The sequence below is a fragment of the Antrostomus carolinensis genome, unplaced genomic scaffold, assembly GCF_000700745.2.
Source record: "Antrostomus carolinensis isolate BGI_N321 unplaced genomic scaffold, ASM70074v2 scaffold18449, whole genome shotgun sequence".
NCBI classification, from domain to species: Eukaryota; Metazoa; Chordata; class Aves; order Caprimulgiformes; family Caprimulgidae; genus Antrostomus; species Antrostomus carolinensis.
In genome coordinates this window covers 1-16,147 of record NW_010339432.1, presented here as the reverse complement: position 1 = coordinate 16,147, position 16,147 = coordinate 1, and the positions used below count along the sequence as shown (strand labels likewise).

Sequence of the window (16,147 nt, the reverse complement as noted above, 5' to 3'; positions counted from 1 at the left end):
TCCCTACAAAAGAATCTCGTGATACTGTTTATGCAGAACAACTTAAGCCTTTTTTGTCAATAAATAAATAAATACATAAATAAAATTTCACCATTGCTTTCCTTCTCCTCCCTCTAACTCTCACTCAGTGTCTGACACAAGGTTGGTGAGACCCAGATGAAGAGGTAATGACTTAGAATAAAAAGTGAATCCCTTTTAACCTCCAAGGTCCCTCTTCTCTAATTCTTATATAACTAAGCAAATGCATTTATTTGTTGTAGACATCTGGTAAGAAACTTCACACCAACTTCACATTGTTTCAAAGCTGACAGGAGATGCGCAGCCTCCATTCTGCATGGAGCTAAATAAATTTCAGTTTTGTGAGAGTTCCAGAACACTGTCCTGCTGCTCCAGGGCCTGCTCTCCTTGTTCCACCAGCGGAACAGACTTGGACATGAGGCATGATTTACAGAGGAGGGAGAGTGATGTGAGGAGACTTCCCTTCCTTCCTCCTCCCTAGTTTTAAATGGACAAAACATACGGGAAAAATTACTTACGTTCAAATCTCTGAAGTATTCATTGTAATCTAGGGCGTATCCCACAACAAATTTGTCTGGCACTTCAAATCCAACAACTGAAAAAGGCCGTAAGTCACAGCATGTTAGCAAAGAACTTCCTAGAGTTCACGAGACCTTTTTGCAGAGGCAATCTGGAACTTTATAGATATGTACGCATCCTAACTCACTTTATTTCTTTCACTCATGTACCCTCAGATTAATATTTGAGCTATTTTAAAATTTTAACTTACTTTGTTGATTTATTTCATCAACTAAAACAAAATTAAACAGATGTATTGATTGGTTCCCACGCAGTAGCATGGTGCTAGCATGCTGTCTGCAAAAAATGAATGGAAGCACTTAAATCTATAGACAGGGTGCTGTTATCAGAACGTAACATTCCTTGGAAATTTCCTGCAGCTTTGTAAATACACAGAAAAAGAGATGATACTTCCCAGCATGTCCTGCATGCTTGACATGTCAGTGCAGAAGCAGCACAACTGGTGAGCACAGCACAAGTCAACCTCACAGTGTCATTCAAAAGGCAGCACTTCTGGGAGCTGGACCTGTGCCTCGGGCAGGGCTACAGGAAGGGAACCCAAAGGCGTAACGAGTGGGCAGGTTCAGCTGTCAGCTCCTTCAAAACTATGGGTGTGCAAGTCTCTTTGTGAAGGGCTGGGAGAACGAGCACGGAATAATGTGAACCTCAGAACCACAGGTACTGCAGGGAAACCAATCCTTTGCCTTTGAATAACTGCCCAGATGAAATCCACTCTTGCAACGCGGCAGCCACGACCTGATAACGCAGGAATACACCGTGACTGCTCTGCTAAAGCACATCCTGATCCCTTGGTGCAGGGAACAGTGAAGAGCAAAGGGCACTCTGCTCTTTATGGAGTCACTTGCATGTTTCAGAAATGGGTGGGGGATTTTATTCAGTTGTATTGTTTTTTTCTTCTCCCAGAGAAGCTGCTTAAAAAGAGCACATCAGCTATTCCACAGATTGTCCAAACAGGAACAGCTTTAGCAGGACAGTTCACGGGTGGTCAAGCAGGATCAGTCCAACACACTGATCAAAAATATCAAATTTTATAAAATACAAAATAATAGAAAATTTCCAAATGGCTTTCTACCCTCATGCTAAAAAAAAAGACTCCTGAGCACACAAGAGCTGTGCAGTTTTTCCTCTTCCTGGCTACAATGAGGCCCTGCAAGGAAAATGGGGAGATAAATCATATAATTCAAAGGAGAGGCTGTGTGTATTTTGGGGGAAAATTAAGGCAACGTTTAGCGTCTACTTGGCCTCAAAATACAGGGATAAAATGGAGGCCCAGCCATTACTGCCTGGTTGTCTCTTCTTCCAGAGCTCACATGTCCTGCACTGAACGGGTTGTCCCCGTGGACAGATGGTAAAACAAGTCATCTGCTGCAAGATGCTCCAAAGGCAAACCATTCACCCAGCTAAGCCTGTAACAAGATCTCAGGAATGAGAAGCATGCTGGACTGAGAGGAATACTTCAATTAAGCTTTTAAAGCACTGAAAAATTTCAGTTCCAGAATACTGCACAGCCTTAGAAAGGAGGAGTAAGAGGATGCGATTCTGCTGCTAAATTCACTCCGTTTCCATAGTGAAAGTACGTGGTCCACATTAACAGGGATTCAGTCTCTGGAACAGCCCTTCCCACGGCAGCAGGAGCTGTCAGCCTGGTACCACTGTCTGCTCTGGGTGCTATTCCTTTCTTTATGGTCTTGGGACAGACAGGAGAAGACAAGGGTGTAATTAAGATGCCTAGACATAATCAGTTTATTGCCAATGAAGGCACCTTATCACTGTAAACTTTTATCAGACCTGCTATCCCACGTGGTCCTCCTACATTCCTAGGGACACCCGAATGGCATGAGGTGGCCTGGTTTAGACACTCAAATCACTCCCAAAAGCATCAAAGGTGAATCCTGCTGACCAAAGCATTTGGCTACATGAAAGCTGGGAGAATTTGCACACGAAAAGGGTGTAACCTGGACCAAAATATCAAAGTTTGGTTTTTCATATGATAAAATGTTACAAAAAGTTGAGGGGGAAAAAAAAAAGTATCAGAGCAAATCCAAATTAACTGTCAAAATACATTAAGAATATTTAAATTCCCTAGTAAGAGCAAAACCAATCAAGAATCATTACTGAAAAATTCTTTGGAACTTTCTTGGACTTTGACCAAAGTGTACACAATACATTGACAAACTTTTAAAAATTAATAACAGTTGTCAAAAAAGTCACTTACAGTCTGGTCGATATCCCACACTTCGAGGAGTTCTTTTTACCAACAAACTGTCAAACAAAAGCAATGTAAAACTGAAACATGGAAAAGCACCAGGTACAAACGTATGAGACTTTTGATGCCAGACAAGCTGAATTTGACCTAAATGTGCATAACTTAAAGCATAACTAAATACATTTTAAACTATTATTTTATTGGCAGGTGCAGCTGATCAGAATGACAAAATCAAAACTTTCTAAAACCATGAATGGTTCACAGCCTAAAGGATAACTAACAGGGCTGCAAGGAAGAGGCTGGGAGATAGTGATGTGGATGGATTTGCATTGTGAAAAGTGACTTAATGGGGTTTTATGTGCATTAGGAACTTCAGGCACAATTCAGCTTACAGGTAAAGAGGCAACAACTTGGGCTCTGGCCAGACCAACTGAGGTATTTTCAAAAGCATTAGTGTTATGAAGCAAAAGTTCAGCTGGTTAAACGCAACCTCAATTGCACTTGGGCAACATGTCCTCAACTGTTCTTCACTGGCAGTACTAATTACCCTCATAAAGAAAATGTAAGTGGTTCTGATGATCAGGTGATAAAACCAGCTCCACTTTTCTGGAATTAACAGTCAGAGGTGTAAAAAGCACAGAGATACAGAGCTGGGGGTACTGTAGTAGAGAGAAACACCTTGCTAGCTTGATTCACTCATTCAGCTGAGCACTTCTACCTCTTAGAAGACAATGCCACAGGCCTGACAATTTGTCTGTCTTTCCCACACAGAGACTTTGGAGGAAAAGGTGGTTGATGGCTGAATGTAAAGACAGAGGTCAGCATAACTCTGTGCCTTAAGCACAGACCTTCCCTCCCGGGTCACTCCTGGAGGCAGAGCTTCCTTTGTCACAGTCACAGTGTCTATTTTAGACAGTTCCTACAACTTCTAGTTGTGAGACCTATTTTTGAGAAATGATGTAGGATTTGATCACAGAGGACCCAAAATCGTATTATTTCACATCTCTCTGTAACAACTGCTTCATTGCCAGGAAGAAAGAAATTTTTTTTAAAAGGGGGAAAAAAAAAGAGATGGAAGTGAAGTAACTAAGAACATAACACTTAAGACTATCTAGATTGATCATGTTTACCTGCTCAGGTCTTTGGCAGACACAAATAACTGCAACAGGTTTAAACAACAGTAAATTGGATTTTGCTCATACTATATTATATCCATGATGTATGCTGCAGTGTTAGGGTGCTATTCAGTGACAAATACTTAAAATTTGGTGAACTTAATCCTTCCGGGGAGAAATCCTCAACAACCTCACCTTCAGCAGGTCACCTCCAGATTATCAGCTAGAAGAGCTGTTCTTGTTCATCTAACAACTGCTTTGACATTGTTATGGCAATACAACTGATTAGATATTACACACAGCTCTGCTTTACCTCTAATCCCCAGCAATCATTATGCTTTTATCATGAAATACACAAGCACAGCATAGCAGCATAAAAGATGCAATTTAAAAAGAAGTAGGAAGAATGTTGATATTGGTTAATACATTATCCTCAACATTTCTTTTTAGTTGCAAGTTATTTAATTATAAAATGTTTTGAAACTAATTGAGTAAAGATAAGTAGAAAAACCTGGAAGAGCATATGGTTGGGTGACTCTCACAGAACGACCTCTCAAGCTCAGCTGCACTATGCACACTACACAAACAATAATATTAGTGTGCAAACTAATTCATTCTACAATTAAAGAAGGTAAACTAAAAAGAGGTCTCCATTGCATAGTTACCACTCTGCAGCATACTGACATTGCAGATAGTGCAAGCAGAAACAAACATGTTTGGACAGATACTACATCTACCTAAGTGACAACTGATTTTTTTTTTAATCCCTATCTCTAGTAAAAGTCTACATTTATGAAGTAAATTTGAGTTGAAAATATCCCTACCAACTTGAGAAGGTATTTTTTTTAAGCCCAAAAGATTTAAATTCTTACACAGATTTCTAAACCTGACTTGGACTTCAGCAGTAAAACCCCACAAACTGTACCATAGTATGATAAGGTGAGACATGTACCAAGCATGCATAAGCTATCCCGTTCTGGAGCTGAAATTCTTCCAGCAATAAGATTGGAAAGAACAGTGTTTCTGTCAGCTTTAATGAACTTAAGTTCTCATAACGAGCAAAAGTGCTTTTGGAATTTAAACAAAATATTAAAGTCCAACAGACTGCATTATATATGACTCCTATGACTCCTGCAGAAATGTTCCCTCCCATGGAAATGTATTCTATACTTCCCCCCACACATATTATGTGTCATTCTTAAGGTGAAATACAGCACAAAGAATTGGCATTAAAAATTTACCTGGCTACTTTCACCATCTTTGGATTGTACTGCTTAAGTAGAGACAGCAACGTTTTCATTGTTTTACCAGTATCAATAATATCCTGAAAATAAAAATCTCAAGTAAGAAAGAATATTAAACACATGAGAGTAGCATTTTCAAGTTTCTACCACAGAAAATGATCATCTGCAATAGCATGGAAATATACCAAAGGACAGTTTATAATCAAATATAAATGCCAAATAATACTATGTTGTGCTTACACAACTACGCTCAGTAAAGTGATCACACATATTAACAATAGTTCTTAATTGTTGTGAGTAACTATGACTTTGAAAGCAGTTACTGAACTATGACCTTCTTGGCTCCTTTTGGAAATTTTATGGCTTGTGCTCCCTGCAGCTATTAGACAAACAATGTTTAATTCAAATATGATAAGAGCAACATTAGTCTTGCCATTGAGCTCAGTTACAGAGACAGATGTATACAACAGAAAGAAAAGTAAGAAGGGAAAACAGGCAGAACAACCCATTACTGCAATTAAAGAAAAAGGAGTGTAGTTTACATTACAGATCCAATAAATTGCACTGGGAATATCTGTGTGCAGTTCTAAAACACAATAAAATGAATTTTGACACACCAATTTAATCCCATCCACTGCGCATATAAGCAGAAAAAATAATACATGGCTTGCAACTGACGCATCAGAAATGGATTCCTCATTTGGACTGAAATAATGACAGGATCTTTAGAGAGACAGTCAGTCCTTACTCTGGCTGAAATCAAGACTACCTGAGGTGAAGGAGGTAGTCAACATCGAAACAGCAATGTTCTGGTTTCAGCTTATTTTCCCATGACTCCCAATTAAAATAAAACTAAAACAAAAAATCTCAACAGAGCACCCATCAGCAATACCATCTTCAACACTTAATGCTTTTAATCATGGTTATAAACTCAAGAAAAGTTAAACACACATATATAGATAAAAATAAAAGTTGGTGAATAAACAGAAGTAGCTACTTCCATACTCTAAAATAAAAATAGAACCTATTACTGATTTTGTATTGTGTGATTATCTGTTTATTGGAGGTGAATCTCCATTTTGTTCAGGTTTTTTTGCACATTAAAGGGATGCTGTATAGAAAAGCCTAGTGCTCTGGTGGACATGATATTAAACCTACAATAAACATACATTTTTATTGTTTGACAGTTAAAACAGTGATTGGTTAAAGGGTTCATAGCTGACAGTGAATAAGACAAGTCACTGGATAGATGATTCACTGAACAAATGAAAAACTAACCTAGTTAGTTATCTGGGACTTTAAAGACATACATTCATCTGAAATGGAGCAGATACATAATTGAATGCATCTGCCTATCTGAAGCAAAATCTACTTCAAAGGACACCACTGGTCACACAGATGACTGCTGTATACATACTATTTTGGTATGAGATTTGGAAATGAATGTGCTTCCTGTGGAATAACATAACCTTCTCAAATGGAAAAAAAAAATACATAAACCCCACATTTTATGACAGAGTAAACATCCTTCCCTTTGGTTGCCATAGCTGTTTCTTTGCCTACAAACAAGCCATTTTCATTCTTTGGAGCCTTAAGACATTATTAGATTGCATGTCCACTTTTCCTGTCTACTGCTGCTGCTTCCCTATCCTGAAATTGGCAATCTTACTCCAGAACATACTTTTTCAAAGTGATACTTACTGAACATAAGCAACAAAGTCCATTCAGAAAGAGGTATGAAAGCAGGAATTAAGCAACAGTACCTACTAGGAAATCAAACTGATATATACTGTATGTGGTATCATCCAAAGAACCAGGACAAGACAGAGGAATGCCAATTTAGCAACCGCAAAATGCTAATTAGGAATTAGCATTCTCTGTGTCACTATTCTCTAAACAAATTATACACAGGGACATTTGGCTTAGATCTGTTTTTCACATATTTTAGGATATTCCTACTAGGAACCTCTTTCTACCCTTGCAGTTTAATTTCCTAGCTTGCTGTTATAAACCCAGAACAATAATACACTTAATATCACTTTGTTCAGGCTACTTTTTAAAATTTAAAAAATTTAATATAGATATATAAAAGACATTTTAGAATTGAGAGAACCCCAGAAAACTGAAAGGAAATGTAAAAAAATTTACATGGATATTTTCCCTGTTAAATTTGGCAGGTGAATGCAATTTGAGAATTCAAAACACAGATCATTTAAAATTCAGTGCCCACTTCCAAAATTCAGGCCTGGAATCAGAAGCTGGAAGCCTTGAAACCAGAAACTGTAGGTTCTTCTGGCTTAAGAACAACTTTTATTAGAACCCTTTTGCCAGTCACACATTAAAACTTCCAAGTAAAACATAATACTTACTTCTACAATCAAAACATTCTGGTGGGAAGAAAAAGAAAAAAAGAAAAATCCATTAATATCTAGAGAATACACCATTTCCTATATATATATATATTAATCTCTGTAATTTATTAATTTTCATTGCAGTTAAATATTGGTACCACCATTTATGTATGTTTACACATGTAACAGCAAATTCTATGTAGTTAACATTTTGGATGCTCTAATAACAATTCACTGGCAATGAGATTCTTCTCAACATCTCATGCTGAGTACAAAGTGGTCTTTAAATTATTTAGAGTTTGAGAATTCTAGATGCACGCAGGAGAGATCACAACAGAGCCCACACAACTGGTATTCTTCTAAAGCAAAGAGTGTCATACTACAGAGACATGTACAATTCTGTCATACATACATCCTTTATATTGAACTGTGGCACACGTGCCTTAAAGATCACATACATGTAAGGAGAAGGGGAATGTAAGGTATTCTGACAGAGCAGGAGGCACTGATGCTTTAACCCCAGACCTCTGGCTCTGTGATCTCTGCAGAGCCACTGGAGAAAAGCAGATTCCCAATTTGCATTCTCCCATTTCCTTCTCTCGTCACTGCCTGTAACAGGAACCTCCGTTCCAAACCTGGGTGCACGTTACACGTCTCCATTCCCGTCACTACTTAAGTGAAACACCAACACAGCCAATAAATAATGATGATCTCTTTTAAAGGTAGTTTGTAGACAACAACCCACACAAGATTATTCTTCTCAGGCACTGCAGAAAAACAAATCTGAAACTTGCTGATACTGAAGATGGTGAAAAGGGGTTTTTTTTGTTAAGTTCAGATTAAACTGATGGCTTGGTGGGGTTTCTCCACTCTCCTAGTATACACTGGCAAATATTTAAAATTAAGCTCTTCTGTTTTAATATTTTTAAACTTTACAGTCTTCACACATTAAAAAAGCAGCCTTAAAACCATGCAGGTATTTGGGTTCTTTAGTGGTTTTGTTTGTTTGCTTTTAAACATACAAAGAGCCATACCTTTCCAGTCAAGGTTGAGAGGTCATCCCCACCGATGACTTTTATATCTCCAGTTGACTGATCATTCTAATAAGAAAGAGGAGGGCGAGCATTAGCATTAGCAGAATTAAAGCAATTTTTCTTCCAGTAAATACCAAAACTGCAAAGTACATAACCAGTGAATGTTAAATGCTTCCAGAAACACAGTACCAACAGCATCTCTCTATTAACTAAGAAATTAAAAGTGATCAAATTCAAAGATGGTATTTAAGATTAAAGATTGTTTGACGAGAGATCTACATGAACACAGGCACCATCTCTCATCTGTGACCACTGTATATAATATGTATCTAAAAAGATATGATTTGCTATGCATTCCCTACAGATATGGAAATAAGACAAAAAGCACTTCAGTTTCCAAGCTGCACGCTGCTATATAGCTGGTAGTTTACATTTTTAACCTCAATGCTTTAGAAAGCCTCATTCTTTGAATAAGAATAAGCAATCATAACAATAACAAGAATAGCCAGCAAACCAGGCACAGATTCATATTTAGAAATATAAGCTACAAAAATAGGCAGAAAAGCCTGTTTGCCTAGTTTACAACAAATATTAGTAACAATCAAATGACTTCTTATAGTAAGGATATAAAAAACTGTAATTCCTTACAAAACAATGATGGAGTAAGATGTTACAGGTACTTGTTCCATTAAAATTACATGTATAGATGATAGACTCATACTTCTCAGTATATGTATAAGATCAGGTTCCTGATGATCTGTTTGGCTACAAAGCAACACACTACACTCAAACAAGAACACAAAATGCAGGTTACTGTAAACCTTCAGATTACACACATTAAAGTATGATGAGCAGCAGAGAAAAAACAATCTAACCTACAGAAACTTTCCTGCTCCTTCCCACCAAAAACTATACAAATTGCTACACTTTTTAATGCAAAACATAAATCTTCATTGGCATATAAACATGCATTCCTGTGCAGGTACTGAGTTCCTGAGCAACTAAAGGATAAAAAACAGTTAAAGCATTTCCTACACTGGTTGTAACCAGATTTCCATTGGAAAGAACTTTGTTTAATAATTAAGCAATGTTTTAATTATCTTCAGGAGCATTATTTCTGATTTCAGTACTTGGTAAGACTTTAATGCTTTGTGGTTTAATACATAAGAGTTTTACTGTTTAGTTCACTGCCTCCCCGTTGTCACTGCTGGGAAACAATAATGCTTTACAACATTGTAACTCCTGACTCAAGTGACTTCCAGATCACCTTTTAAAAAGGCATTTTAAGTTCCTTACAGTATTTGCTATAAGGCTAGATTAACAGAGATCTTTCAGAACACTGCTGTGACCAGCCTAACCAGAGTTTACCATGTACTCCGAACTGTCCCAAGTGACAGTGCAACACGTCCATTATCTTTTGGCTGCTCTTCAGGACTACATAAGCAATGTTTGCTCATTTCCAAGTTGAAATGCAGAAGACTGGTGAAAAGCCATTCTTCTTGTAGCACAAACAAAATAAACTGTTTGTCAAGAATACTGAGATCTGGGTCTGTTCGCAAACACTATCTTTTCAATTCTTAACAGCTTGCCAGATCATTAAAATTCATCTGTAAGGACTTGGAAAGCTGGAGTTACGAGTAACGTTTAATCACAGCTTGATCATGTCAGTATTCTTAGAGAACTATTTTCGGGTGCAGAACAGCATGAACTTTGCAATGCAACACAAAAAAACCCCCCAATATCTTTGTAAATATTAAATGATTGGTTTGAAACAACAATAGAACCTCAATTACATCCATTTCAGAACCATTACACAAGTTCAGCTGCCTTGTTTACGTGAGCAGGGTATTTTTGACATCTTTTACCCAGTCTGTAAAGGCAGGCAGCATGATCTAGTAATCGCACCCAAAGACAGCAACAAGAGAGCCAGCTCCACTTCCAACTGCCCGTTACAGTTTGTGATGGTTTTCACATCACTAAATGCAGACACCTCCATCTAGTAAAGCACAGATAAAAGCTACAGAACAGATTTAGCGTTCTGATATTATTAATGATGGAAAACCTAGTCAATCCATTACATACATGTTCATGTTTGAACAATCTTATCCAGCCTAACAAGTCATGCAATCTAAATGACATACATCTGGGTATTAATAACCACCTAAGAGAGTCCACAGAAATGAAATGCTCGTAAATACTGTAGTGGGGGGCATCAGATAACAGGAGCTCCTCACTCATCTAGAACAAGAAAACATTCTTTTATAGAATTGGCTGACAAAACCCAAAACCCTGAAGCCAACACCTCAAGGAAAACGTTCTGCTTAGACAGCTTTCTGTCTAAATTTCTCTGCTTTTCTCTTAATCTAATCTACTACAAAGGCAAGCTTTTAATTTCCATAAAAATTATTTTGCTACCCTCTCTTATTAGTATCAAGGCACTGTAGTTGTGGGGAGTAATAAACAAACACAGCTGTAGTAAAGAAATGAACCAAAGCATGCCTAACACACCAGCAAAGAAAACAGGCATATAATAAGGCAGCCTTGCTTCTCAACAGAGGGGTTTTTTCAGGTGTTTCAAACCATTTCTCTGATAGTTTTTTTTCCAAGTTAGTCAGAAAGTGGAGAGTAAAATGCTGTAGTCTTTATACTGCTTTTTAAACAAGCCAAGGAAGTTACTGGAAATGTTCCTTCAAGAAAACAGAAGATACAGCATTTTGTCACACAAAAAATGGTGGGAGTCATCATTTCCTATTCTTTAATGTATTATCCTGTAATAGAGTCATTCAACTTTCTGTTGTGGCTTTTACAGGCAGAATATGCGGGCACATAGTGGCTCAGTGGTTAAGCGGAGCGGTGGCAGGAGCCTGCATCTTTTGAGGGGAGCAGAAGGAAAGGGTGTCAAACAGCTCTCACCCCTGATTTAAACACAGTGCACAAGCACAGAGAGTGCCTTGTGAGATACAGCCAGAGGCTGGCATGAACCTTTCTGCCCAGCCTCGCCTTCTCGTTAATGAGCATAGGTAAATTACCGTCTCATGCTCAGCAAAGGTGAACGTGGTTTCCAGGTAACCCCTGGACAGCCAGCCGTGTGTACACCTCGGGTAGACGGGGCTGCTCAGCCCACAAACAGACCTGACCAAAGCCCCACGCAGGGCTGGGCTCCGCCGTGACATGTTAACAGATCACTCAACAGCAATCATGAATTTATGAAGTTCTTCGATAGTCCAAACTAAGTCCACAAATAACTCCATCTCTGGTTTCACAGCTTAACGAGATGAAGGATGAGGTTGAGTTTCCAATTTAGCAATCTCTATTTTTTCCTACTGGAACAGGTACTCGTCTACAACTGCGACACGTAGCCTACGCTGCTGGCTTGACTGCAAAGCTGCTGAGATGGAACCAACAGCAAGACCTTACAAAACCATTTATTCAAACACGCTACGCTGAAACAAGAAGAAGTAATTATTTCCATGCTATAGACAGTCTTATGGGACAAATCATAAATACCACCCTGAAAACAGGAGACTAGGCTGTTGGTAACTCAGGAAGCATATAGTACTAACATACATCTGCTTCTTCCTCTGACCTGCACAACATAACCTTGTGCTTCCTTCTATAAACTTACACATTACCTCATGTTAGAGGATATTCAATTCCCCAATAAAGTTAAATCCTTGTGTTCAGAATGAAAATAAATTATTTTCCAAAAATGTAAAACCAAAGCAACCTTTGCCCAGTCCTGACAAGGTAATGCTGTATTCAGCGGCCACTAATCATAAATCCAGGTTTACAAATCCAGTATTTCCTTAAATCCAAATACAACTGATTTTGTTCATTCTTTGGTTGAGCTAAACAAAAGATGAGATACGGAACTCAGGTACAACTGTTTTTGCAGCTTTCAAGTCTTCCTGTCCAATGAATGATGTCTAAGCCACATAAAAATTCCCATAATTAAATTTTTCTAACCAGAGTTGCAGGAGAATCCTCTGATTATTCCAGAGTCACAGCTTTAGAGATGGGGTCGTGAGCAGAGAGGAAATTGTTTAACAAATAAGAGACACATCCTCTCTGCTCTGCATAAGGATTTTACTGGGCTGCAGAGATATCAAGGTCTAAAAGAAAACATAACTTTTTCTCTACCTTATTACACAAATTAGCTTGTGACTCTTAATTCCCTGAATTATTTGTTTAATATTAGCACATTCTGGCAATAACAATATTAAACCACCTCTCTCAATAATTTGAAGTTAGTCAAATTTATAGAAAAATTGCACAGTACTGCAGAGATACTTACACAATAACTCTTCAACCTAATGAAGTCGACAGTCATGGGGATCGATTTGTCACTGTTTCTGTTCAGTGCTTTGATGTAGTCTAATAAATCAGCAAAAAATTTATAGCCACCCTTGAGTACACAGAGTGCTACAATGTGGTGTCCTCCCATGCCCTTCATAATTTCTCGTGCCAGTCTCTCCGTCCTATACAAAACCAAGAAAGAGTTAGATGTCATAACACATTTAATTTGCTTCCTATAGCAGCAGCGTTTTATACTGTTAACAGTAGCAAACACATGCAGCAAACTGGGAAACAACACACTTTGCTCAGAAATATTTGCCTACCACTTCAGTCACTTTCACACATTATTGGTCAACACAGTTTTGCTCTTCAAGGTTAATCCAACAGTAGCGCTGCCAAACGCCTGTGTTTTCATACGTCACACTCAGCCAAAGCAAATCTTAACACCCTGAAACTGTTTCACTGTCAGACAGGCGACATGAAGGTGTTTTCTCCTTCCAAAGATAGGTTCAGCTCCCACGCAGAGAGCAAAGCAAGCTAACACGACCAAAAATGCAGCAGCCCTCACTAACTGAGGAGCAAGAAAATTCTCAAACTGTAAACGAAATATTTTATGTATATTTGCCAAGCTAGAACGCCAGAAATTTGTCCTAACTGCAAAATACAATACCAGTGAAGCAGAGCAAGAGAACACTGCACCATTTTTCTGCAATCATTGTTTCTAAATTTATCTCATCATTTATTTTAGAAAGCATGGCATGTATTTATTGTGTGCCAGCTGACAGCAGGTTTCTCAGAGAAAGCCTACCATTATAAACTTTGCATCAATTACTTAATGACATGTACTTTGTCCAATTTTTCCCTCTATATGGACTTCCAGTGCCAAGTTTTTACAGTATTAAAAAAACACATTTTATAGGAATGTTTATTGTATCGCATGAAACAGGAACATGCAAAATCTAGATGCATTCCTATTTGCAAGACCTCCAGGAAGATCCACCCAGCACCACTCTTAAATGGTTGTGTGTCTCCAATAACTCCTTCACTGAATTTGTTGTTCATTCTCTTAAATGGAATTAGCAACTATCAAGCACAAAGTAAAACAAAAATGCCTTGTAGGCTTATGCACCCATTTCTGATCACACGAGATAAAACTTCCACAGCACATCACAGAATTCAGCAACCACAGAAGTGACAGATTGATATTTGCAGAGGCTAATGTCTTTCCCAGAAGGTAGGAGAAAGGTGGATATTATCCACCATATGAACATGAGAAAGTCGAAGATGAGGTGATCAATAATTTACTTGTATTAATAACCTAAGGAAATTCAAGAGACTATAATTGTTTTCAGACTGCACTGGCACAACAAATATCGTCTTCTAATTAGGCTTTAAGAGGGTAAAACATCAAGAAACACTGGAAAGTTGTAGATTGCTACGTACCACAAAATTTTGCTTGAGAGTTACGACAAATTTACAAACAATAGTATAATTGCAAATGTACAAACTTGTAGAAGCCAAACAAGAAAGAGTTCATTTGCACTTTTACTTCTTAGTCTCTAATTAAATGTAATCTATTTAGACAGTCACCAGACAGCAAAATCATCACTGGAAGATTGTTTATTCCAGCGTCATGGAATCAGCTGGAGCAGTGTACTGTCTGAAGTCAAACAAACCTGTCCATGATGAGCCCATGAGGAATATAGACTTTTTCCAAATCATCTGCATAATGTTTAGGTATGCAGAACAAGTCCAGGTCGTAACCTTGTTCATCATCGCCAATCTGAAAAGGAAATAAGGTGAGATTTCTACAAAGCCTTATAGAAAGTCTGTGTTGAGAAACTCCAAGTCCTTCGCTTTATTCAGTAAGCTATCAAACCCATTACATTCATCTGGATCACCTTACTTTTCCTCCCTATAAAAACATCAGTCACACTGAACACTAAAGTGGAATCTAACGGAATCTACAGTTCACAAGAGTTGCTTGAAATACCACAAGCTGTTGTGCAATACAATGTGGGAAGGAAATTAAGTCCCAACAACATTCTCCTACATCGAAGAGTGGGAAAATGAAGCTACTACACCTTAATGAATCTCTTTATTCCATTAAAAATATAATCAAGGATTTAACACCTCTGATTTTCCTAGTGTAATGCAAAACCTGCATTTACAATTAAGGAAGCAGAGGTTTTGACATGGACATCTTCCAAGTCTCCACAACACCAAATCACAACAAAACACACGAGCCAGTATTCATGACAAGACAGCTACATGAGCATCACAAGTGATGTTGCTGGGAAGCAAATCTACTGAGACCACCATCAGCAAACCATGGAGGTTCAAGAACTTTCAGAATCTGAAATCAAAACCCTACTTCAGCATCATCTTCCGCACAGGCAAATTCCCCGTAGGAAACAGCCTCCAATATTAGCAGGTGTATATTAATTAGGACAAGGGATTAGCAGATGCCTATAATTATACCAAACACTGCTGAGGTTCGGGGCATACTGTCGCAACAGCATCTAGAATATCCTTCCCTGAACCTTAACCCTGCTGCAACCTGGAAATGACAATGTGTTATTTTAATTATTTCACTCTCTGGTTATGCAGCTGAACACATATTACATGTAAAATTAAGAATTTCAGAAAATTAAAACTTATTACTGACAGTTCACCAGGGTAAGCATTTTAAGTATCTATTTTGGCTACCGCTGTCCTTGAGGGACACAGTGTCACTTCAGTGCCCAAGGAAGGACCTACCTGGCCTGTGATCAACCGTTTACATGCTTTTTTATTGTGTAACCTCTAATGGGTATTTCACGTGGTGAATTTCATGAGTAGATCACCCTCACATCCCAAACAGACCCTGGATGAGCTACCCACACACCCGGCTCAGGCATCGAGGGTGGCTGCAATCCAGAGCTGGCTGTTATTTTAAGACAGGTCCCTCCCAAAGCACATGGCATTTTCCTGTGGTTCAAATCCATCACTGTACGCAGCACGCTTACTAAACCTTCCTTCTGCACTTGGTGGGGAAGGGGCCCTTCCTACAGATTTTATCAGGGGTATTTTTTTACTGACTGCAGGGATTTACAGTCTCAACCTTGAAGCTGCTCTCAGCCATGAGACACCACGTGTATTTCATGAGCACCCGGCACTGGCTTAAAAAAAAAAAAAAAAAAAAGTATACGTAAGAGCATTAGCAGAGACAGTGATGATGCAAAAAAATATCCTCCGAATGCTCTTCCTCAAAAATACATCCCAACTCCAACACTGGAGCGACTCGCACCGCGCTCCCGCACAA

General features: G+C 38.4%; 1 protein-coding gene across 1 annotated transcript in view; it reads right to left on the bottom strand.

Annotated features, from left to right (window-relative positions):
- HPRT1 (hypoxanthine phosphoribosyltransferase 1) overlaps positions 1 to 14,626 on the bottom strand; it is a gene marked incomplete at its 5' end in the record, with an annotated part of 15,625 nt that extends 999 nt beyond the window's left edge. The window contains 7 exons of the mRNA XM_010175855.1: positions 537 to 613; positions 2,813 to 2,859; positions 5,160 to 5,242; positions 7,532 to 7,549; positions 8,548 to 8,613; positions 12,842 to 13,025; positions 14,520 to 14,626. Coding sequence (XP_010174157.1) covers positions 537 to 613; positions 2,813 to 2,859; positions 5,160 to 5,242; positions 7,532 to 7,549; positions 8,548 to 8,613; positions 12,842 to 13,025; positions 14,520 to 14,626 — 582 coding nt within the window. The remainder of the gene's footprint in view (positions 1 to 536; positions 614 to 2,812; positions 2,860 to 5,159; positions 5,243 to 7,531; positions 7,550 to 8,547; positions 8,614 to 12,841; positions 13,026 to 14,519) is intronic.
- Between the last annotated feature and the right edge of the window lie 1,521 nt (positions 14,627 to 16,147).